At 43.2% G+C, this 24,227-nt stretch overlaps 2 protein-coding genes across 2 annotated transcripts; one reads left to right on the forward strand and one right to left on the reverse strand.

Moving 5' to 3' along the window:
- The first annotated feature begins 9,436 nt into the window (after positions 1-9,436).
- On the forward strand, positions 9,437-17,926 carry eef1akmt1 (EEF1A lysine methyltransferase 1). Its single transcript, XM_061724348.1, has 5 exons — positions 9,437-9,555; positions 10,486-10,728; positions 13,921-14,003; positions 15,483-15,772; positions 17,140-17,926. Exons 2-5 carry the CDS (start codon positions 10,579-10,581, stop codon positions 17,271-17,273), a joined length of 657 nt encoding a protein of 218 aa, XP_061580332.1. The 5' UTR covers positions 9,437-9,555; positions 10,486-10,578; the 3' UTR covers positions 17,274-17,926.
- A 2,514-nt stretch (positions 17,927-20,440) lies between these two features.
- Positions 20,441-24,161, reverse strand: il17d (interleukin 17d). The gene is made up of 2 exons (XM_061723081.1): positions 23,405-24,161; positions 20,441-21,277 (listed from the first exon to the last, which is right to left on the reverse strand). The coding sequence occupies exons 1-2, from the start codon at positions 23,722-23,724 to the stop codon at positions 20,974-20,976; spliced, it is 624 nt and encodes a 207-aa protein (XP_061579065.1). The 5' UTR covers positions 23,725-24,161; the 3' UTR covers positions 20,441-20,973.
- Positions 24,162-24,227: the final 66 nt, after the last annotated feature.

The raw sequence follows: 24,227 nt of genomic DNA on the forward strand, positions 1-24,227 counted from the left end.
CAATCAGGAGGCAGGGACTGGAGAGAGTGGAAGAATGTAAGAAAGGGAAGCCACTTATTATAAAATTTTGTGCAACTACCTTTCAGTGAATATTTAATCTTTTCCAGCTTCAGAAAAAACATGGTGTCGTTGAGCCACTGGGTACTAGAAGGAGCCTTAAGCCGCGTTTATACTTGCAGTTCAGAACGCGTACGCGAGACGCAGGATACGCGTGACGTCACGTCTCGCGTATCCTGCGTATCCTGCGTACATTTGACGCGTCGACGTGCACGTTCTCAAAAAGACACTGAACGCGTACGCGACCTGCAGTTCTCGCTCTGGCCGCTAGTATCGCTGTTCCTGGTCTGATCCCAGCTGGCACGACTATGCTGCTCTCCCCTGGAGAAAGTTCCCCGTGCATATATTTATGCAATATTTAACTTCCCCCCAGGGTTTCCGTTGTCCGGTAAAATATGCCGAAGTCCGGTATTTTATAATCTCTCCGGTCAAAATACTCACTGGTGCTGCGGGACTAGAGTCCCCGGGAGTACCGCGGATGGCGAGCCCCGGCCGCCGAGCCCCGGACAACCCCCGGCGGCCGAGCCCCGGTGGCCGAGCCCCGGCCGCCGAGCCCCGGTGGCCGAGCCCCGGCGGCCGAGCCCCGGCGGCCTAGCCCCGGCCGCGGAGCCCCGGCGGCCGAGCCCCGGCGGAGGTACGCGCCGAGCCTCGGTGCCTCCCGGAGCCGGGAGGAAGCGGAGCCGGGAGCCGGGAGTCAATTGACGGGACTTATTTTATTTTAAATACTCTGTTTTTCAATAAAAATACTATTGAATGACTTGCAAATGAATGACTTGGAATCATATTAGGAACAATACATTTTTTTACCATGTTAATCTTTCTTATATTGACATCTACTTTTCCATATGAACCTAAAATTAACTGGATTTATTGTTTCGTCATTCTTGTTGAGATGGGTAAGGAGAATGCTGGATAAATTAGTCTGGAAAGACTATCCACTTTTGATAATAAGCAATAATAATAAGATAAGATAAAATAGTCCTTTATTACTCCCTCAACGGGGAAACTCACGTAGCAGAAGTACACACACACACACACACACAGGGAAGGGGGTAAAACAGTAATATAAATAAGTAATACACATTAAAAAAAGAGTAATAATAATAATAATAATGTTATGGTTTTCTTTAGCTTCCTTCTAGGCACCCAGAGCTTTACAGAGATCATTATTCATTCACACACATTCTCCCCGGTGGTAGCTCCGTCTGTAGCCGCAGCTGCCCTGCAGACTGACGGGAGCGTGGCTGCCATATCGCGCCAAACGGCCCCTCCGACCACCACAAACATTCATACACACTCATACACATTCACACGATGTTATAATCTCCTACATCATCCAATATTGTCCTGTAAAAGTGTTCGTTTTTCTATTCTGCTACCGCTGCTGCTGCTACTACTTCTGCTACTTAATATAAGTAGCTTTTCCAACTGTTGCTCTGCTTACTGCCCCCTATCGGTCACCATCGGTATGACAGGCTCTACTCGGGTGGTACGCGACGTACGCAGTGGAGCATGAACAGACACAAAGCAGGCTACGCAGGCTACGCAGGTTACGTGCGTAGAGTATATTTCCGGCTTTAGTCGACTTCCAGTGGAGAAGAAGGTGGCGTCTTGCCAGTAAGGAAGTAAAAGCCAAAATGTCTATTTGGTTTGAAGTAAACCGGCCATGGTCCTCTGGGAGCCCGAATATGGCAACATGGGGGGAGACTTTTATATTCACCGAGAGTATTTTTGACATGGTGTCAAAATAATTCGACCAAAAGCGAGAAAGTAGTGGGCAAGAGTAAAACATATGGGTTAAATTGCAGGACGAGGCATGACATTTGTCGCATTCGTCAGTGACACTGGGATAGATCTGTGAGAGTCGAGCTTTAGAAAAGTGGACTCTAAACAGTACTTTAAACTGTATAAGTGTAAGACGAGCGCAGGATGAACTTGTGTAAATTTTTTTAAGAGCAGCGTCCCACCAGTCATCCTCCAAATTTAGATCCAGTTCATCTTCCCAGACAGCCCTAACTTTAATAACTGGAGAGAGATCGAAAGACAGAAGGTCATCGTAAACCTTAGAGATCAGTGATTTTTGAAGTGGATCATGGTTTAAAAGCACCTCCCACTGTAGAGTCGGCGGAGAGGATGGAAAAACTGGAAACAAAGCTTTAGCGCAGTGTCTAATCTGAAAGTATCGAAAGAGATGAGAAGGCGGGAGATTAAATTCACCTGAGAGATCTGCAAAGCTGCGAAAGATACCATCCTTGTAAAGATCTCCAAAACTTTTCAGGCCCTTATTATGCCATATGAGAAAGGTTGAATCTGTAAGCGGAGGTCGAAATAAATGATTGTTCAGTAATGGAGCTAAAGTAGATGCTGACTTAAATTTGAAGTGTTTCCTAAATTGATACCAAATTTTAAGTGTGGAGTGAACCACTTGATTATTTGTAAAGACAGAGAGGTTGGATGGAATAGATGAGGTAAGTAGAGCAGGTAAAGAGGATGAAATGCATGACTGTGCCTCCAATTTACACCATGGCATATTCACTGATTTGAACCAAAATGAAATTTTTTGAATATGTGCTGCCCAATAATACAGTTGGAAATTGGGAAGTGCCAGTCCGCCATTGAATTTACATCTCTGAAGTGTGGATTTGCGGATTCTAGGAGCCTTCCCACACCATAAGAAGTCAGAAATAGTTTGATCAATTATTTTAAAAAAAGTGTTTTGGTAAGAAAAGTGGAAGACAATGGAACAGAAATAGAAATTTGGGCAAAATATTCATTTTAACTGCGTTAATTCTTCCAATTAATGAAAGAGGTAAGCTTTTCCATCTATGGAGGTCAGATTTAATTGTAGACATTAAAGGTGAGAGATTAGCAGAAAAAAGAGAGCTTAACGTTCTGGTTACGTTGATCCCAAGATACCTAAAGCCGGAAGGACTAATCTTAAAAGGGATATCTGACTGTAAGAGCTGTGTTGCTGAGTCATTAATGGGATAGCATTCACTTTTAGATACGTTCACTTTATAGCCTGAGAAAGACCCGAATCTCTGGAAAGCAGATAAAATTGAAGGAATGGAGAGGACAGGATCCGAGACATATAACAGTAAGTCATCAGCGTAAAGTGACAGCTTATATTCTGTTCCCAATCGGGAGATCCCAGTAAAAGTGGGGGAGGACCTCAGAAAGATTGACAGGGGCTCTATAGCTAGTGCGAATAATAGGGGAGAGAGGGGACACCCCTGTCTGGTGCCACGGGCTAGAGTAAAAAAATTGGACTGAATGCCATTAGTGGAAACGCTTGCTTGTGGAGACGTGTAAAGGAGACGAATCAAAGAAATGAACCCATTCCCCAGCCCAAACTTCTTCAGTACAGTAAATAAATAGTCCCATTCAATCCTATCAAATGCCTTTTCAGCATCGACCGAGATTAGGACTTCAGGTGTTGTGGTGACAGTTTTAGAGTGAATAATATTTAAAAGTGTCCGCACATTAAAGAATAACTGTCGCCCCTTAACAAACCCTGTCTGTTCATTTGAGACAATAGTTGGCACAATGTTCTCCAAGCGATAAGCCAAGGCTTTAGCAAGGATCTTAGCATCTACATTTATTAACGAAAGAGGTCTGTATGAGCCGCAGAGAGTTGGATCCTTATCTTTTTTTAAGAGGAGACTTATGGAGGCTTGCCTTAAAGTGGGAGGAAGAGTGCCATGTTCCAGTGATTCCTTATAAACAGCATGCAATAAAGGGGACAATTTATCCTGAAATTTCTTAAAAAATTCCACTGGAAATCCATCAGGGCCAGGAGCTTTGTTATTTTGCATACTTCTCACAGCGAGATTAATTTCTTCTACCGTTAATGGCGAGTCAAGATTTTTAGCAGCATCGGAGCCTATAACAGGAAAGTTGAGGCTATCTAAGAATGAATTCAATTCAGTGGAGCCAGATGGAGATTCAGACGTATATAAAGAGGAATAAAATGAGTGAAAGACAGAATTAATGGCGGTGGGATCCTGATGCAATGAGCCTGATGAATCTTTTATCTGAAGGATCATACGTGAGGCTGCCTGGCGACGTAACTGATGAGCCATGAGCCGACTTGCCTTGTCTCCATGTTCATAATATACGGAGCGTGATCGTAAGAGAAGTCGCTCTGCGTCATTAGTGGTAAGGAGATCAAATTCAGTCTGTAAATCGACACGTTGCTTAAGAAAACTGGGAGAGGGGCAAGTAGCAAGTTGTTGGTCCAATTTTGTGATCTTAATAGAGAGTTCTTGTAATTTGGCTTTCCGGGACTTATTCAAGTGAGCAGAGAAGGAGATAATTTGTCCCCGCAAATATGCTTTTAATGATTCCCACAGCAGTGAAGATGAAATTGGTTCCATATCATTTTGATTTATAGAGATGTAATCATCAATTTTAGTTGTAATGAAATTGGTGAACTTATCATCTGAGAGAAGTAATGTATTGAACCTCCAAGATGTTGAGTAGCGTGGCTGTGAAGAGAACTGAATATCCAAAGAAAGAGGAGCGTGGTCGGAGATCACAATAGGATGATAATCAACAGACAGTACTTTGGGAATTAGTTTAGCATCAATAAAATAATAATCAATCCGAGAGAAAGATTGATGCATCTGAGAAAAGAAGGAATATTTTTTGGTACAAGGGTTATAAAATCTCCAAGGATCGGTGCAACCGTTCTTGGACACAAAATCTGAAAGAGACCTCGACATTGAAGAAGGAGTCAGATTTCGTGGCCTGGAGCGGTCTAGTTTGGGGTCAATTACGCAGTTCATATCCCCGCCAATTATAAGAAGACTGTCGTTCAATGAGGGGAGACATTCAAAAAGCTTGTTCATAAAGTGTGGGTTGTCAAAATTGGGGGCATATATATTAACTAATAATATGGGAATATGAAATAGCGTACCCGCCACAATTAAGTATCTGCCGTTTTTGTCTGAAATCACCTTAGATGCTGAAAACTGCATTGACTTACCAATTAATATAGCAACCCCCCTGGCCTTAGAGTTGAAATCAGAGTGAAACACCTCAGAAACCCAGGGACATTTAAGTCTGACCTGGTCTTTGGTGCGCATGTGGGTTTCCTGAAGGAACACTAAGTCAGCTTTAAGACGTCTCAGGTGAGCAAATATTCTCGATCTCTTAATTGGACTCCCCATGCCTTTAATATTCCAGCTCAACAACCTCACAGAAGTACCAGTATTAGTGGCCATATGTTAAATTCCTAAAGATAGAGATGTACCGAATACGGATCCCCAAGGAAGGAAAGGAAAGAAAGGGATGGAGGGAGGAAAGAAAGAAAGAAAGAAAGAGGAAAGAAGAAAAAAAAAAAAAAAAAAAGGGGAGAAAAAAATAAATAAATAAAAAAAAGGGGGAAAATTGAAAACAACAACAAACTTAACCTACTGAACCCCCCACCCCCCACCCCCCAATTGCACTTACAACGACCCCATCCCCAAACGATGGAGAACCCAGTGCAAACTCCAGAAGGAGTCAGATCCCTGAAAAGAACACTTACGGCTTTAAGCATAACTAACAAGATAATAACTAACAAGCTTCGTGTTGAGCTCCTGCAAGCCCAGCAACATTAACAGAGAGGTACAACCAATCACGACCAAGTTAAACTGAAAACCACATACCGTGTATATATGGGAGAGAAAAAAAAAAAAAAAAAAAAAAAAAAAAAAACCGACACTGATGAACTGAAAAAAGTTCAACTAGACTTTGAGCGACGTGATGAAAGCGCTGGCCTCCTCTGCCGACCTGAACTCCCTTTCTGCGCCGTTGTGAGTGATGCGGAGGCGGGCGGGGTACAGCAGACCGTAGCGGATCCCCGGGATCTCGCGGAGCCGGCGGCGGACGTCATTAAAGGCGGCTCGGGCACGGGCCGTCTTCTGGGTGTGGTCGGGAAAGACAGAAAAAGTCAACTCTCCACACGTAATCCGTTGCTGAGCCCTGGCTCGGCGCAATATATCCACACAGTCTGTATGATAGTGCAGACGGGCGATGATGGGACGAGGGCGCTCTCCGGGCTTCGGCTGGAGGGTGCGGTGCGCCCGGTCCAGGAGAGGCTCCTTCTCCAGGCTGAAAGCCTCCTTGAGCAGAGAGGGAATATCCGTAACAGCAGAAGAGGTGGAAAAATCTTCAGGAATTCCCACGATCCGTATGTTATTGCGCCGGGATCTCGCCTCCAGATCCTCGCATTTACCATCCAGCCTCATCAGTTCAGCTGACAGATGCTCCACTTTAGCCTGTAAGGTTGTGATGTCATCGGTGCAGGATGAAAGAGATGTTTCCATTTCAACCACGGTGTTCTTCAGAGCGCGCACATCAGACTGGATGTTTGTAATGCTTTTTGATAATTCCGACTTCACCGCTTGCAGCTCAGTCTTGATGCTCGACAGGTTTTCATTTAAAGCAGCCTGAAGCTCCGCTTTAAAAACAGCTGCCATCTCAATGCGGAGTGATGCGAGCAGCTCGGCCTTAAAGTCGTGTGAAGGAGCGGCCCCGGCGGCCTCGGCCAGGCTGGACGGGGGGTCACCACGAGGCGGGGATGCTGCGTGCGGAGAGGGCCGCGGCGGTGGTGCGGATGGTTTGAGTTTTGGAGGCATTTTGGTCGGCAAAAATACGGGGCCAAAGTAGAATAATGAAGGTCGGGAAAAATAAACCGAAGGAAGATGAAAAAGCTGTACCAAAAATAGATATTTTTAAAGGTTGTTGCAGGAGCTCAAAAAAACACGTCCTAGTCCATTAGTCGCTACACCGGAAGTCCTCCTGGCCTCAGGTTTGACCATTGGAGGGCAGGTCCAACAGTGAGTCCATCTCCATTGACACTGATGTTAAAATGTTTGACTTTACAGCAGAAAGAAACACATTTACAGCCTGGTCAAAAAACAAACAAACAAAAAAATCAAACCTTTTTGATATGTATTGTTTGATTTAGTATCCATTACAACACAGAGAGTGTTGACATTTTTGTATCACCACAATGTATATAAGATAATAAATGTAATTCTAATATGATTTATTGACAGTCCTCTCAAGCAGTGGCGATCCATTATCACATTCTCATCAGTTATGTCATGCTACGAAGCTAAGCAAAATGCTCAGCAGTTTATACCACGACTGGTCCCCCACTGGACTGTATACTTCCTCTGCTACCCATTATTTATTTATTTATTCATCCTCTTATTGATGAACAGTCAGTTTACAACAAAGCTGCAGTTACATTAGAACTAGTAGGAAATATACAAAATCGGTTGGAGGAGTCTTTACATTTATTTCAAACACCATCACAAGCCGCTCTTTTCACAAAGAGTGTCAATCATAACAGAACAACAGATCAAAAAGTTCAGATCCTTAAACTTTCCTTGCCTGTAATGAGCTGGGATAGGTTCCAGCAGACCCCGTTACCCTGCAAAGGATAAGACGGGAAATGGATGGATGGATACTTAAACTTTCCATTCAGTCAGGAAAACCAGGAATGTTGTTGCCTCCTCCTGGAGAGAAAGGGGATCCTAGCTGTACTCAGTAGGTTACCTCATATGTTCTTGTAATTATTTAAGATAGTGGTATTAAACAAGAAAAACAAACAAACAAAAAAAACTCAGTGAAGTCATTTTCCCTGGGGGTTTTTGGATTGTGGGGGTAAACCGGAGTGCCCGGAGAAACCCATATGAGTACAAGGAAAACATGCAAACTATACACAGTTCTAAAACTTTTTAGATTACTTTTTGGAGCCTGAAAGATCCTCAAATTTAGCAAATTGTTCTATAAGGCTAAATTAAAGCCTCAAAGTTATCTAAAGAAATAATATAATATATTGAGGGTACAGAGTTCTGGTATGGGATTACCAATAGTCAAAGGGGGGTGTTTTCCCAGTGTTGTGTGCGCCATGCTTTTATTGTGATATAACTTCCGGCCTGACTGCTACAAGGACACTTTACATCAAGTTTTTTTGGGGGTAAGGAAAGTGAGTCGACGGATATAAAATCAGAGTGACTATTTGCACCAGGGTACAAATAGCAAGCCCCCACCAGCTGAGCTATTCACACCCTGTTGACATATGAAAACAAATGCGTTGCCCATGTGCATGTGCACCAACGTGTCTGCAACAGAAGGCGCTTTTTCACTTGCCCATGCGCATGTGCACCACTCTAAAATTGGAACCATAGCCCTAATGAGAAGCAAAAACAGTATGTGAGATTTTTTAGTGCGTCCGAAACATTAGTACGTACACAATAGTATGCGCTATCCATACTAATTCCAGAGAAATGTATATTAGTATGGATTGATGGACACTAGCCGAGCAGAAACTTCCCACAATGCAATGCAGCCGTGTTTGGTTGCTAAGTGAAACTTATATGTCATAAGTATAATATTTAGTATAATAATATTATTATATAATATGAATATTATAATATTTGTATATAATAATATTATATAATGTCATCTTGTTTGGGCCAGGATAAAGGGGAAAGAGCGGAGCGGTACTGCTGCTGTGACCCCTTCCCAACGGCAGGAAGTGCTGTGTGTCTCTGAGTAGTACGTCCAAATTAATGCATACTACTGATATTTACTCAAAAGTGTGCCGAACTTAAGTATACTTTTTGAGTATATACTGTTTAGTATGGCATTTCGGACGCACCGCATGTCAAACAATAGAGCCAGGCAAACATCTGCTCTCACACTTTTGTATGAACAATTTTTGCTCTTACGTCATTGTAAGATATTTTGAAGTTTATCAAACGTGGTGTGAATATCTGTCAATCACTGTTGAGCTGATGGATTTTTTTTTATTATAAATAATGTATTTAAATTTTTTTTTTCTAATAATACATGGGTGCAAATAGCATACATTGATATTGGTAGCAGGGTGTAAATAGCCTACGCATCAGTACTTGCACCCGGGTGTAAATAGCCTGCCCTAAGCCATATAAAATCTGTACCACGGGAATTGATGTTGTTTCCAGTGTTGTGAGAAATAAATAAATACTATATTGCAGATGAAGACGGTGCGATCCTTCCTCAATATGGCTAATGAGGCTGAACGCGTTACGTTGTCAATTTGAAAAGCAGATCTGGGAAACTTTTGCTCATTTTACATCTGTTTTCTTAATTTATTTTCATTGTCTGATTATTTTACATTCATTATGTAGGCTACATGTGACAATACATGTGATGTAATAACATTTATGACAAAATGGTGGAAAATATCATAAAAGTCTCAAAAACTAAACTCTAGTCTACACTAAGTATATTTTTATCACGCCAGTTTTTTTTTTTTTTTTTGTTCTTGTTTTTGTCAATCGAGGTGACAACAGTAATCGTTCGGTTAATCGGAGACACTATTTTGTCCCTCTGCAGACGCCGTCCTGCCGTGAACACGTGACCCTCCTTTCTGCTCACGTTTTTAGCATTTAGCCTTTAGCACAACAGCCAAGCATCAGAAAGGTGTTCGACTTGGAAACTAGTCATTTTAACCAGGTTTGTTCTCACTTTCAGCATGTCAGCTCCCTCGACCTTTAACAGCCAGGCCTGCCCTGGACATGCCTCAGTTTAAAGGAGGAAATGTGAATATCGGTAGAAGTTAGCATTCAGATCGGTTGTTTAAATATGAACAGTTTTGCAACAACTACAAATGGCTTTTAAAAGGGTTGGATGAGCCAGATAATTTTACATATCACGACCCAGATGGAAAGAGGACACGTTTACTGTTCAGAGTGTAAAGTAATAACTGGAAACACGAGCAGAAGTTCAGTTCAATCTGTTGATAATAAAAAGATTACTTGCCACCATCAAATCACATTAAAAGGAGGGATTTGGGTCCGTGGTTGGACCCAAAATGTGTACTATTAGGACAGATTATGCTGGTTTCTAGTCAAATCTATTTGTTACATTTCCTCTATGTTCAGCAGTATGAAGACTAATGTTTTTACAAATACTGTATGTGAGAAATGAATAACCATGAATATGCAAAGTACTGATGCACACTGCAGCTCTGCAGCTCACTGAGATGCATTAGATTACAAACTTACATGTCAAAGCTCATTTTTCTTTTTTCTTCAAATGAAAGCCACTATCCATCCAGGTTTAAATGAGGATATTGATTTCAGTCCATTTTTGTAACTTTTCTTCTCCTAATCTCCAGTGTTTGGTTGTTTGACAATTGGTGGAGCCATCTATTGGACCTTATCTGTTGTTTCTCTTGTTTTGTATTTGTCATCCCACCTGCCCAGGTGTTTTCAATCATCCCATTTAAGGAGAATCAATGCCGAAACACGTGGGCTGTAACCAATTTTTTAAATCTTTTCTACATGAAATAGCCAATTTAAATAAAGGCTTTTTATATTTGCAGAAGAGTGCCTTGGATTTTTCTTCTTTTTTTAACTCATTTTTCTTTTGTTTAATCTTCAGGTGCTCAGCTGCAGGCTTTCTCCAGAAAACCCATATTCCCATCTTCCTGACGACCTGCCATCCTCTTCATCCCGCTCCTCATCCTCATCAGCCATGAGTGTCAGCGATGATGACGATGTTCCTGCTCTGTCTGCTCACACTCTGGCTGCTCTGCAGGAGTTTTACAATGAGACCAGAACCGGTCTGGTTCAGACTACGACCCCTTCAGACCCGTTTGCTGTGGGAGCACTGGAGGAGGACTGGGTGAGTTTAGTGAATGTTGGACCTCCATTGAGATCTCAAAAGAGTTAATAATGATGTGTATTTATGAAGATTCAAAGTTCATTTTTCACATGCCCAGTGAACTGTAGCCCTGAATCACTCGCAAGACTGTGCAAACTCAACAGTTGCTAAAAAATAACAGCACTGTTAAAAAAGCAAAAATGTATAAACTAGAAATAGTCAAAGGAATTTGGTCAATATAAACAGAAATATGATTACAAAAATAAAGTATTGAATAAATTAGCAAAAGTAAGTAGGAAATGAGAGCTTAAGTAGCAGTGTGACATATGAAAGTGGTTTTGTGCAGTTTTGGAAATTGAAAGATACATTTTTTTTAATGCAAACCAGGGAAAACGGGTCCAGAGCTAGAGCCGACAGTCAGGCATGGTTTGGTCGAGGAGCCTGATACTCTGATAAAAGCTCCTCCTGAGTCTCCCAGTTCTTGTCTGCAGAACCATCTATCCGAGTTCAGCATCTGGACCAGGCAGTAACTGGGTACCGGTGAGAAGTGCTTTTGATGATTCTGATGGCTCTGCTCCACGAGCGTCTGGTATAGATGTCCTGCAGAGATGGCAGATCAGATCTAATGCAGGGCTCAGCTGCTTTGATCACTGTCTGCAGGGCTCCACGGTCCTTTGCAGAGCTGTTTCCAAACCAGGATTTGATGCTCATAGTCGGTATACTTTCAACAGTGGCTGTGTAAAAGGTTTTAAAGATCTCAGTAGAAACCCTGAACCTTCTCGGGCAGTGAAAATCTCTGTCTCGTCTTTGTGACATGAGCATAAATGTGAGTGGACCAGGTGATTTTGCTGCTGTAGCTTAACACTAGTGGTGTAGCCCTGTGAAATGAATGTATCCAATCAGTCCAGTCAATTGTTTTGCAACCAGACAGATCACAGGGAGCCCTGTTCAACAGCTCATTTAGGACTACTGACATCTGCTGGTCATTCCTTGTACAGCAGCACCAATGTGATTTTTCATATACCCAGATTATGGCGGTCCTGTCTGTTTGTGTGTATGTATGTATGTATATATATATATATGTATATATGTGTGTGTGTGTATGTATTATGTGTTTATATACACATAAGGACATTTACGTTTGGTAGATTATTTCTCTGTTGTAAAAATGCTCGTATACAGTTGGAAAGCCTGTTTATTTACCTTTTTTAATGGTCACACACTGGTTAGGAACATGCATTTGTGGGATGAGCAGCAGAGCTGACTATGTGGGTTACGCCAATGAAATATTTGCCAAATCTTCTCTGCCACTGCCAAATAGCTTATTTTGCTGTTGCTATTGACTCTTGTTTTGAGCTTCTGGTACCACCAGTTGCACCTCGTGAGCACGGGCCGTGCTGCAGTGGTGAGGGGGATGTCTTCTCCAAGAATCCACACACCACCTTTGACTGATCTGGATAGGGCCCATGCCAGAGGGGTGACTTCCAGCTGGTGTTCTGCAAAATCAAGTCGTGGCATTGTTGGGAGGGAGCTCTAGTACCATCTCCAAACTGAAGGCAAAGTTCCATGTAACCAGGGCTGCCAGGTCCTAAAAAGACGACAGTCCAAGAAGACCGTTTTCTCACCCTGTCAGCACTTAGGTAGCGTAGGCTGTCTGCTACTGATTTATGGCGCTTTTCCACTAGTACCTACTCAGCGCGGCTCGGCTCGGGACGGCTCGTCTCGCCTCTACCCGTTTTGTCCCCGTTTGTTTTTCCACAGCCAGGTGAGAAGTGGGCAGGTTGGGGTGAAGCTGCTGTGACGTACTCGATTGCGCAACCCCTTTGTTTGTGTCGTGCTAATGAGAAAATCAGCTGAAGCCACAAGCGGCTGAGAGTAAAACAGCCCATCTACATCCCTTTTTTAATTCTCTCGTCAGCCCCCAGGTTTATGAACATCTGCACCTCAGAGTTGGATCACCAAACAGACGTTTGCGCTGGATAATAAAATCGCAGCGAGCCGCCAGTCGTTCTCGCGCTGACTCCCGCTTCCTGATTCAAACGTCTGACAAGCCCCGCCCTCCGACCAATTGGTGGCGTGGAGGGTGGTGATGTAAGATCCAGGGCCGACTCTGCTCACGCCCAGAACCTCGGCAGCCTCGTTACAGAAAAAGTATCTGCTTGGCACGGCTCCCCCCGTCTCGGCCCGTAGTGGAAAAGCGCAAGACGGGGGCGTGGCGGGTACAAGCGAGCTGAGCAGATACTAGTGGGAAAGGGCCATTATAGTCATGGTTTGCTGGACGATATGGTCGACGGCTCTCTGCCCGGATAATCCAGAACAGCCTCCACACAGCTAGTCTCTGGTCTCTTAGGGCTGACAGGACGCCTGCCATGCGTGCCCTTCACCATCAGGCCTGTTTGTGCTGGTGTCTGCACGTGCACTGGAACCTGAACATGTGGAGCAACGTTGTGTTCAGATTCTGCTTGCGGTAGCTGGATCATAGGGTCAAATTGTAGAGAAGATGCAGAGAATGATGTGCTGATTGCTGCACGATAAAGAAACATATATATATATAACATAATAAGGTAGAATATATAAATACACCTTCTCAACTCTCACTCTCTCGAAATACACACACACATATATATATATATATATATATATATATATATATATATATATATATATATATATATATATATATATATATATATATATATATATATATATATATATATATATATATATATATATATATATATATATATATATATATATGTATGTATGTATATTAACAACTGGAATCACATAGCTAGGCTGTTGCATGATTTCAGAGAACCAGCCTTGTTCATCCGTGGTGATGTGATATCCTGCAGAAGGGTACAGGCCTGGATTGGGACATGCCCCCTTAGTTGGATTCAGGCCTCGGGGCTGCCGGGTCAGACGCCACAACACCGTCTCCCACCATCTCTTTGGTTTTGTTGACAGTCAGATGGAGGTTGGTTATCCTGGCCCCATCTTTCCAGGTCCTCCCCTTCCTTCATGCAGACCGTCTCATCATCGTTGGAGATCAGACCTCCTGTCACTCCTGCTGACAACACACAAAATATTTAAGTGGTTTATTGATCTACGTTGAAAAACTGAAAGTGATTGATTAAGTGTATTTAATGTTATTGATGAAGTCAAATATTGTAAGTTAACTGTGACGTTTATGAGTTTCCGTGTTTTTGCCAGAGCATGAGCCAGTTCTGGTACAGTGAAGAGACAGCGGTCCAGCTGGCAGAGGAGGTCATACGAGAAGCTGGAGAGGGAGGCAGGTAAAACTACACGACACACTCAGTCTCTAAAGACTCTGCTTCCATCCCAGCAGCTGCTGGAGGGAATGGAAGTAAAACTTTTCTGATAAAAGCCAAAAAGAAAATCACTCAAATGCAGTTCAAACTGATGGCTATATGCAGCTGGCAGCACGGGCGACATGCACTATTCATAAACAATGCAAGCACATAAAAACTATCCTTTATGCCTTTTCTTACACAGAAACTGTTATTTATGCAGGAAAAATATGCAGCGAGAATGTGCACATCTCAAGTATTTTCAGACTATATGCACATATGTTTCTGTAGCAGTGGGAGATGGAGGGGACATTGCTGTGCACATGCTTGATTTTTATATTTTTTCCCCTCAACAATTGACAGGTTACTAGGGGTGTAACAATATATCGTGCCACGAAATTTCGCGATACACTTTGTCACGTGGAGGTGACAAAGTGTATCGCGATATTTGATTATTAATATTAATCTATTGTGTTGACTAGTAACGCGCATCCGACCGCAGACCAAAATCTTCCTCCGCTCAGAAGAAGCTAGTCCCGTTTTGCGGTCCCGTTTTGAGCTCTGAACTTTTACTTATGTAAGTCTGGTGTAGAGTTAAGCCTTACCTTATTAAATTAAACCTTTTTCAGGTCGTGAGTAGGATAAACACGGGGACCAGTTCTGCTGAGTTCCAGTTACTTTAATGTCCCTCAACAGTGTAGGATTTTAGAACATCAACACAGCACCTAGTGCCGTACTGTGGCGTATCACTCCGCCCAATCTAAAACAGACTAATCACTACAGATAAACTGACTAGTGTCATTATAGTCCCTGATTTACATCAGAATATAAAGAATATATTTATAAAATAATGAACCCTGAATTACCAAAATAACCTTCTTAACAAAAATAAATCTCCTCTTACACTTATAAGGTGAGCATGAATCAATCTTTTTTATAATGTAAAGTTGTATGTATTTATTTACTTTTATTTATTTATTCATTTAATTTTAGTTGTTAAATTTCTGGAAAAGAAAAAAGTCAAGTCATACATGAGAGAAACTATTCAGTTTGTGGCTAAATATTTGTACTTGTATGAAACTGAAGATGCATAATGCAAACCTGACATTTACTTTTAGTTCAGTTTGTGGAAAATGGTTGGCCTGGCTTTCTCTTTAAAACTTAAACAGTTATAAAGCATTACAAACTGTAACAATAGGGCAAACGCACAGTATTGTTTTGTATTTTGTGTCTCTCAAATAAGACAATTTTTCCCAGTCATATGTTCCTCATTCAAGGTTGTTTAAAAAAATACTGCTGTAATATCGTATCGTTATCGTGACCTCAATATCGTGTATCGTACCGTATCGTGAGATTAGTGTATCGTAAAACCCCTACAGGTTACTAAAGCAAAACAGCAGCTATGAAAAAGAAAGTCCCCCCACTTTGCCGAATGTGAGTGTGTGGCGTCTGGTTTCTTCCCAGGATAGCGTGTGTGAGTTCTCCCAGCGTGTACCAGAAGCTGAAGCAGGGCGCGGTGCACGGTTCAGACCAGGTGTTGGCTGTCGTGTTGGAGTACGACCGGCGCTTCTCAGCCTACGGTGACGACTTCATCTTCTACGACTACAACGAGCCGCTGTCTCTGCCCTCCTGCGTGGAACCGCAGAGCTTCGACGTGGTCCTTGCCGACCCCCCCTACCTGTCAGAGGAGTGTCTGAGGAAAGTGGCTGAAACCATCAAGTACCTCAGCAAAGACAAAGTGCTGCTGTGCACAGGTGAGGTGGAAGAGGGGCTTGAATGTTGCCTGGAGGGTCATTTGAAATATTTTCAAGTTATTAAGTTCAAGTTTTGAACATTACTTAAAATAGGTAGGTGTGTGTTTTTGTGTGTATTTATGTGTGTACACTCACCAGCCACTTTATTAGGTAACCCTGTCCAACTGCTCGTTAACACAAAATTCTAACCAGCCAATCACACGGCAGCAACTCAGTGCATTCAGGCATGTAGACATCAAGACGATCTGCTGCAGTTCAAACCAGCTTCACAACGGGGAAGAAGGTGATTTAAGTGACTTTTAACGTGGCTTGGTTGTTGGTGCCAGACGGGCTGGTCTGACTATTTCAGAAACTGCTGTCTACTGGGATTTTCACCCACAACCATCTCTAGGGTTTACAGAGAATGGTCCAGTGAGCCGCAGTTCTGTGGGTGCAAATGCCTTGTTGATGCCAGAGATTAGAAGAGAATGGCCAGGCTGGTTGAAGCTGATATAAAACCAACAGGAACTCAAATAACCACTCGTTACAACCGAGGTTTGCAGAAGAGCATCTCTGAACACACAACACGACCAACCTTGAGGCGGATGGGCTACAGCAGCAGAACCACACCGGGTCACTCCTGTCAGCTAAGAACAGGAAACTGAGGCTACAATTCACAAAGACTCACCAAAATTGGACAACAGAAGAAGGAAAAACGTTCCCTGGTCTGATGAGTCTCCATTTCTGCTGCAACATTCAGATGGTAGGGTCCGAATCTGGCGTCAGCAACATGAAAACATGGATCCATCCTGCCTCGTATCAACGGTTCAGGCTGGTGATGGGAGTGTCATGGTGTGGGGGATATTTTCCTGGCACACATAACATAAAGAATCATCTCAGACTGGTTTCTTGAACATGATGATGAGTTCACTACTCAAATGTCCTCCAGTCACCAGATCTCAGTCCAACAGAAAACCTTTGGGATGTGGTGGAACGGGAGATTCCCATCACGTATGTGCAGCCGACAAATCTGCAGCAACTGCCTGATGCTTCATGTCAATATGGACCAAACTCTCTGAGGAATGTTTCCAGAACCTTGTTGAATCTATGTCACGAAGGATTAAGGCAGTTCTGAAGGGAAAAGGGGTCCAACCCGGTACTAGCAAGGTGTACCTGATAAAGTGGCTGGTGTGTGTGTGAGAATGAATTGGTTGTTTTTTGTTTTTTTCTTTGTTGTTGTTTACTGAGGCTGATAAGATCTTCAGTTTAGAGTTTCAAATATTAAAGAGGATTTTAGTGTAAGGTTTAATGGAGCACGTGAGTATCAATGGCTGCCGTCCTGTAGTTTGAGCTGCTGCTAACGTGGTTCCTGTGTCGTCTGTTCTCAGGAGCCGTCATGGAGAACCTGGCCAGAGACCTGCTGGATCTAAACATGTGCAGCTTCTTGCCCAAACACAACAGAAACTTATCCAATGAATTTCGATGTTTTGTCAACTACCCATCTCGCCTGCTGTCCTGCTGAGGAGCCGAACCTCCAGCCAGTCCCGGGGCATCTGCATGGATGCAGCGCATCACTCTTTGTTTTCCCAGCTGTGGACGAATTCTGTTTAGACGTGAAGGGAGTTGATGAAAAGAGACATTTTCTACTGGAAGATAGTGAGTGACTGTTTGATAATAAGGAGAAGTTTTGATGTCTTAAGGTAAAAAACATCAAACTGCAAAGACTCCAGCTTTTACAATACAGAAGGTTCATGCCTTTTTTACAAGATACATTGAATATCTCTTTTGTTTATATTAAAATATCAATCAGGTTCAGCTGTATTTGACAGATTATTTGCTTACTTAGAAGCATCATGTAGCTGCAGAGATCCACTGTGCCTGATATCAGCAAACCCAGTACTCGAGTTGTAAAATAAAATCAGGGGGGATGGTGGATTTTATCATATGGGGACAGATAATTTGTGCTGATTACAAATAATATAATATATTACAAATAATAGCAGTGACCAAAACACCTGCAGAAATACTGCAGGAATGACATAGCAGCAGTTAAATGCAGCTTTCTGTAAGCTTTAAATATCCACTGGGCTTACATCAAATACATCAAAACACAACAATAAAAAACACTTTTCTGAACTTATCAATATGACTCTGTCCTTCACAGGATAAGTAACACGGATCACTGCAAAAACTCACAATCTTAACAAGAATATTTGTCTTATTTCTAGTTAAAATGTCTAATTTTTAGTAAAAAAAATCTCATTACACTTAAAACAAGACTCATCACTGGAAAAAACAACAATTTTCACCTGTTTCAAGTAGATTTTCACTTGAAATAAGTAGAAAAATCTGCATGTGGAACAAGATTTTATTGCTTGTAATGAGAAGGTAAATCTTGTCCCACTGGCAGATTTTCCTACTTATTTCAAGTGAGAATTTACTTGAAACAGGTGAAATTTGTCAAATAAGTTATTTTTCTGGTGATGACTGTAAATGTTGAAATTGCAGTAAAACCACATTCATTGATGAAATGACATAAGGGATGGAAAGGGGGAATGGCAGTTTTAGAGGGGGGGATGATTTGGACCGTTTTTATTTCAGGGGGGATACCATCCCCCTCATCCCCCCTCAACTCCAGTACTGAGCAAACCCACCCAGAGTAACGTTGTGCTCCTGTCAACATGGGACAGTTTCATCAACAATGATGATACTACATTGGTCTAAAGTGGACTTCTTGACCAGTGTTCCTTACGCTGGATGTGTAGCAGCGCTGCGTGCATCATCTACGTCTGTCTTCATACACTTCGGATGGTATGATGTCATCTGTGTCCAGAATGAATTGTGGGTTTCATTGAAAGCCTTATTCCAAAGTTGGTGAGTGACAGAACAGTCAGTGGCCGGGTTTCCCAGATCAGTTAAGTAGTTCTTAACAGCGAAAGACTTCTTTCAAACCTTCTTAAGGAGCCTGTGAAAGAAAATCGCGTTTCCCAGAGTTGCTCTTAGCTTAAGTATCTCTTTCATTAAGAAGGAAATGAAAGATGCTGCTGACCCAGTCTTTACAACCATCTTAGTGAACAAAGACTCACAGATCCAGCCGCGTCAGGCAAATCACTATCACACCAAGCAATGAGATATTAAAACAATGCACCCCGCACAAATTTTGATTTATTTTATACTTTAGATTTATATTGTTTAGCATTTATTGGTGACAGCAAAGGGGGAAAAAAAGAAAAATAAGGAATAACAAGTGTGTTCCTGTATATGCTTTATGCGCACAAATAAAACGATCATCATGAATATCATTTATTTGATAATTTGGCTGCTATACAGCATGTTCTCGCTGCAAATCAACCGCGTCACCGTGCGCGAAGCAGAACTGTTTATATGAACGCATTCGTGCGTCAGCACTTCAGTCCCCTGGACGTGCTGTCGGACCGGGCTGTCAGGCAGCCGGGACACCTGCGCCGTGCCCGAGCCCGAGCCCCTATGTGATGACAGGGAAGCAGCAGCTGAAGAACGGGATCCTTTGATGAATCGTTCATTCATTCATTCATTCATTCATTTTCTGAATTTTTTTGCCCAGAAGAAAAAAGAGCAAAGACAACGACCCATAACTATTTTCTTCTCTTGAAAAAACCCACCTGCCGAGTCGGGATGCAGCATCATTCAGAAGAGGAGGAATACGTGCGAGGCGGGGATGATCTCTGCAATCTGAAGCCCTCTATAATTGTAAAAAGAATTTCACTTATCACGGGTTCTTTTTGGAACATAACCCCTGCGAAAAACCAGGGTTTGCTGTAATTCCACGTTGCGATTTGCGAAACTCGCCTTCTCTTGGCTCATGTTTTTGAACGCACACACACGCCCACCCCGTTTACTCCCGGTCTCCGTGTGTGGGGAAAAAAAGCCTCACTGTAGCCAGAAATAACGGAGTAACACACCGTTTGGATGAAAAAGGGTCATTGAATTATATTTATCATCTTAATTTTTTATTATAACGCACAGGCAGCAGGGAATTAGTGCGTTAGGTAGCAGTGCTGCGTGTGAAAATGCGCTGATAGTGATCGGTGATCGATTTGCCTGGCATCGATTCATTTGGTTTCAGAACCGGACAGCTGCTCCAAAGAGCGTCTGAAAGAGCGAAACTAAAGAACGGTGTTAAGAAGTCATCTGGGAAACACCCGTATCTTAGGATTCTCTCTTAGTTCAAACCTTCTTTGAACCTCTCTTAAATCCTTAAGAGAGGTTGGATCTGGGAAACCCGGCCAGTGTTTGTGGCGTCAGACCAGATGCCTCTAGACCAGTGTTTCTCAATCCTGGTCCTCGAGCCCCCCCTATCCTGCATGTTTTAGATGTTTCCCTGCACCAACACACCTGATTCTAATTAATGGTCCTAATTAGCTTGTCACCAAGGTCTGCACAACTCTGTTGATGACACAGGTACTTTTATCACGGTGCGCTGAAGCAGGGTAGCATCTAAAACATGCAGGACAGGGGCCCACGAGGACCAGGATTGAGAAACACTGCTCTAGACTTCTATCATAAACCGGGATGGAGCCGTGCTCTCGGTTTGAATTTATGGGGATGGAAACAACAGAAAAAGATGAACTAGTCCTGGGCAGGACAAAATGTTATGTTTTAGACCAGAAGGTGGCAGCATTGGTCATAAGAGATTCATTTTTATTATTATTACAGTGGGTCCACTTGATTTGATGTTAGAGCGTCTTCGGTTAACAATATTACAAATATGCATTTATTTAGTGATGACTTTTATGCAGGTAGCTGATATGTGCCCCTCCCTGGTCTAGCGGAGCGTTACATCATACATTCTTGATACATTTCCCAACATTTGAATAAGTCCACAACCACTTCCATGACTTTGAGAGTTTTATTATATTATATATCCCCCTCTTCCCCAGGGCCTGTTTTCACCGGGTCAGCCGATACAAAAGATGCAGGTTGAATCGACTGTACTCTGCATTGTTTGAACCTATTAAAGGTTTATTGAAAACATCTTTGAAAGTCCTGGTGCTAAATGTGAGAGACGTGTCAAGAGGGACAGTGGGCCCCTTAACATTTCCTGCAAAAGATCAACTCAAGTTAATAAAGAGCTTCGTGTAGATAAATCCAAAGATGAGCGCTGGACTTCACTTTGTCCAAATACTGAAAGTCAGCACATGTGGATCAATGGTGAAACATCATCTACCCCAGTCCTCCATCAGTCACGGTCTTTTCCCTGCAGAGAGCTCCCTGACTTTGACGCTTTGGTTGCTGTTCCTGCCGTCGCTGTCCTTCTCCAGCGAGGGCACACAGGTGCATCCCACAGCGATGGAGACGTAGATCTCAGAGTAAGAGTGCCGGCCGCCCATGCAGGAGCCCGTCCTCCGGAGGATGACGGCGGGGGCGTAGACCGGAGTGCTGCGGTACCGCTCACTTTCCTCCCCGTACGTCCCCATGAGACAGCCCTTACACAGGCAGTACGCCTCTGGGATGTAGCGGGGATATCTGCTCGGGTCATAGGACATCCTGAAATAGAAACATTCACATCTTTTCAAAAAGTTAAAAGATAACCCACGTGAAGACTAGTGAGTAGTTTTCTATGAACAATTGTACAGATATGGAGTGGTAGCTTAGTCCAGTGGTTCTCAAATGGGGGTACGCGTACCCCTGGGGGTACGTGAAGGCACTCCAGGGGGTACGTGAGATTTTAAAATATACATATATTTAAAAAGTAGCATCCATGCAAAAATCCTTTAAAAATAAATATTTCATAAATAATTGAGGAAAATATAAGTCTAAATTCATAAAATGAATTTTATCTTCAGGAGTTCATTCAACTTATTATCCTAAAACCCCAGAGTCTCCCCCACACCAGGATGGTTCCACCTAACCTGTCAATCACCTGGCTTCACCTGTCAATCACTCGGACCAACGATGGAGTCGTGGTTGAAGCAGCAGCAATATTTTTATGTTTAATAAATCAGTTACTGATGGCACAGTGCTCTGTTTTAGGTCTTTTTTTTAACAACCAAAAGTGCTTTGCACTGGTTAGGGGGTACTTGGCTGAAAAAATATTTCACAGGGGGTACATCACTGAAAAAAGGTTGAGGACCACTGCTCTAGTGGTTACAGAAGAGGGCTGGAGTATGGAGGACCTGGATTGAGGTCAACCACTTTGGGCCCCTGAGCAAGGCCCTTAACCCTTACTGCTCCCCAGCTCCCCCGGGCGCCGTGCCATTGCATGGCAGCCCACTCCTCCTAGTTTGACTAGAGATGCAGAGAATAAAATGTCCCCATTGTGGGATTACTAAGGGAAAAATATGGGATGCCAAGGAGCACTGAAGGTCAACTCTTGTTTGATTCACGGAAGGATATTCTGTGTTTATGTAATAATTGCTCGGGGGTCATGTTCTGGGTCTCTGTAAAGCACCTAGAGACAACTTCTGTTGAAATAGACACATCAAATTGAATTGAAGTATTCTTGTAACCATCATCCGGCCAGGCAGCACAAAATCAAGATTATTTCAAGTCAACAGTTTGATCAACAAGACCACAGAAGTGCTCGTAATATTGTAGCCTAAATGAAGGTTATTTTGGAAAAAAGACACTATATACAATAATTTGTTTTTAATTACTGATGCTCCACAGCAACACTGCTACTATTTAAATCTGGGTACAGTGAGCGAAATAACCAGAGTCAAATTCCCTGTCTGGCATGTTCAAACTTGGCCAATGAAGCTCATTCTGATTATAGTTTTGATGACATGGTGCCATATGACACAAATATGACTAAATGACATTACATTTCAAAATGTTGGTTAAAGATACGTACGCAGATTTCCCCTTGGAGTTCAAAAACACCAGCCTAAGTTTCTAAATCAGAGGAGTCAAGTAACGAAGTACAAATACTTCGTTACCTTACTTAAGTAGAAATTTTGGTTATCTATACTTCACTGGAGTAATTATTTTTCAGACGACTTTTTACTTTTACTCCTTACATTTTCACGCAATTATCTGTACTTTTTACTCCTTACATTTTAAAAACAGCCTCGTTACTCTATTTCATTTCGGCCTTTAAAAAAAACTATCCAGTTAAATTGCTCCATCCGGATAGAGTGAATTTGGTTGTGGTTGTTTCAGATGTTCTTGTCCAGTTTTGTTCTTACATCCGTTCCCTCAGATTCCTGCAACTAAACTTGGATGTACATTCCAATAAAGGTTAGGATAAATGATAACATGCCTCTGAAGTTTGACTTTTTGCACCATTACAATACTTATAGGCAACTAGTCATCATATCTGCTGCTCTCTGAAACACATGTTAATGCTCAATAGTACACATATATGGTTCTTTAATATATTTGCATTATATTAAGATGCATTCATTTTCAATGGCTTTTGTCCTTAATGGCTTTTTCCCCCTTACATTACTTTTACTTTTATACTTTAAGTAGTTTTGAAACCAGTACTTTTATACTTTTACTTGAGTAAAACACTTGAGTTGATACTTCAACTTCTACAGGAGTATTTTGTAAACTCTAGTATCTATACTTCTACCTGAGTAATGAATGTGAATACTGAAGACACCTCTGAGTGAACACTGTTATTAAGATTGTGTTGCTTGTTATGTGATGGGAGCAGCATGTGCCGCTCACCTGTAGGCCCAGGGGGAGACGCTGAGCAGGTTGACCGGCAGGCGGGCCCTGCCCCCGGCCCCGGGGGCCCCAGGGGCCCCGCCGGGCCGCCCGCCCGGGCAGCTCAGGTTCCGCTGGTCCTGCGGCTCCAGCTGCAGCGCGTGGTGGAAGGCGCTCATCACCCCCACCGAGAGGCGGCCGAACATCTGCTCCAGAACCTCCTCCGGCAGGTCCAGGCAGGACCGGGTCCTGCTGGCCTTCTTGCGGATGCGGCTCCCCTCTGGCGTCCAGCCCGGCAGCAGGGCGGCCAGGGACAGCAGCAGGATCCGGACCCGGGCCATCGCGCCGCAACGCGGGCTGGTGCCAAAGCGCAACCCGCCGCTGTCCCGCACTACCCTCGACTTAATAAAGAACACCCGGACCACCGAGCATGGAGCAGCTGGTACCGGCTCTGTCACACCCGGGCTGCCCGGTACCGGCTATGTTAGACCCGGGCTGCCTGCTGGCTGGTCCCGGTCCACGGTCCAAGAAGCGCGGGGATCTGGCACCGAGCGCGCCGCCTGGAAACATGCAGAAACATTCCGGCACAGCAGCCCCTCACATTAATAATGGACTTAGAAATTTACTAGGAGTTACTGAAAGGCTTAAGATTTACGCTGCTTCTTTCTGGCTAAGGTACGGGAAGTTGTTTTGCTGGCTGTTCTCCGGCGACATGTGCGTAAAAGCCGCGGCTGACACCAGGACAGGGCTGTGCGTAAAAGCCGCGGCGCACTGACACCAGGGCAGGGCTGTGCGCCGCTCGGGCGGAGTCTGGCCCCGAGGCTCGGGAGGGGGGAGAGTGTGA

Source organism: Cololabis saira, chromosome 6 (genome assembly GCF_033807715.1).
Source record: "Cololabis saira isolate AMF1-May2022 chromosome 6, fColSai1.1, whole genome shotgun sequence".
Taxonomy (NCBI): Eukaryota; Metazoa; Chordata; class Actinopteri; order Beloniformes; family Belonidae; genus Cololabis; species Cololabis saira.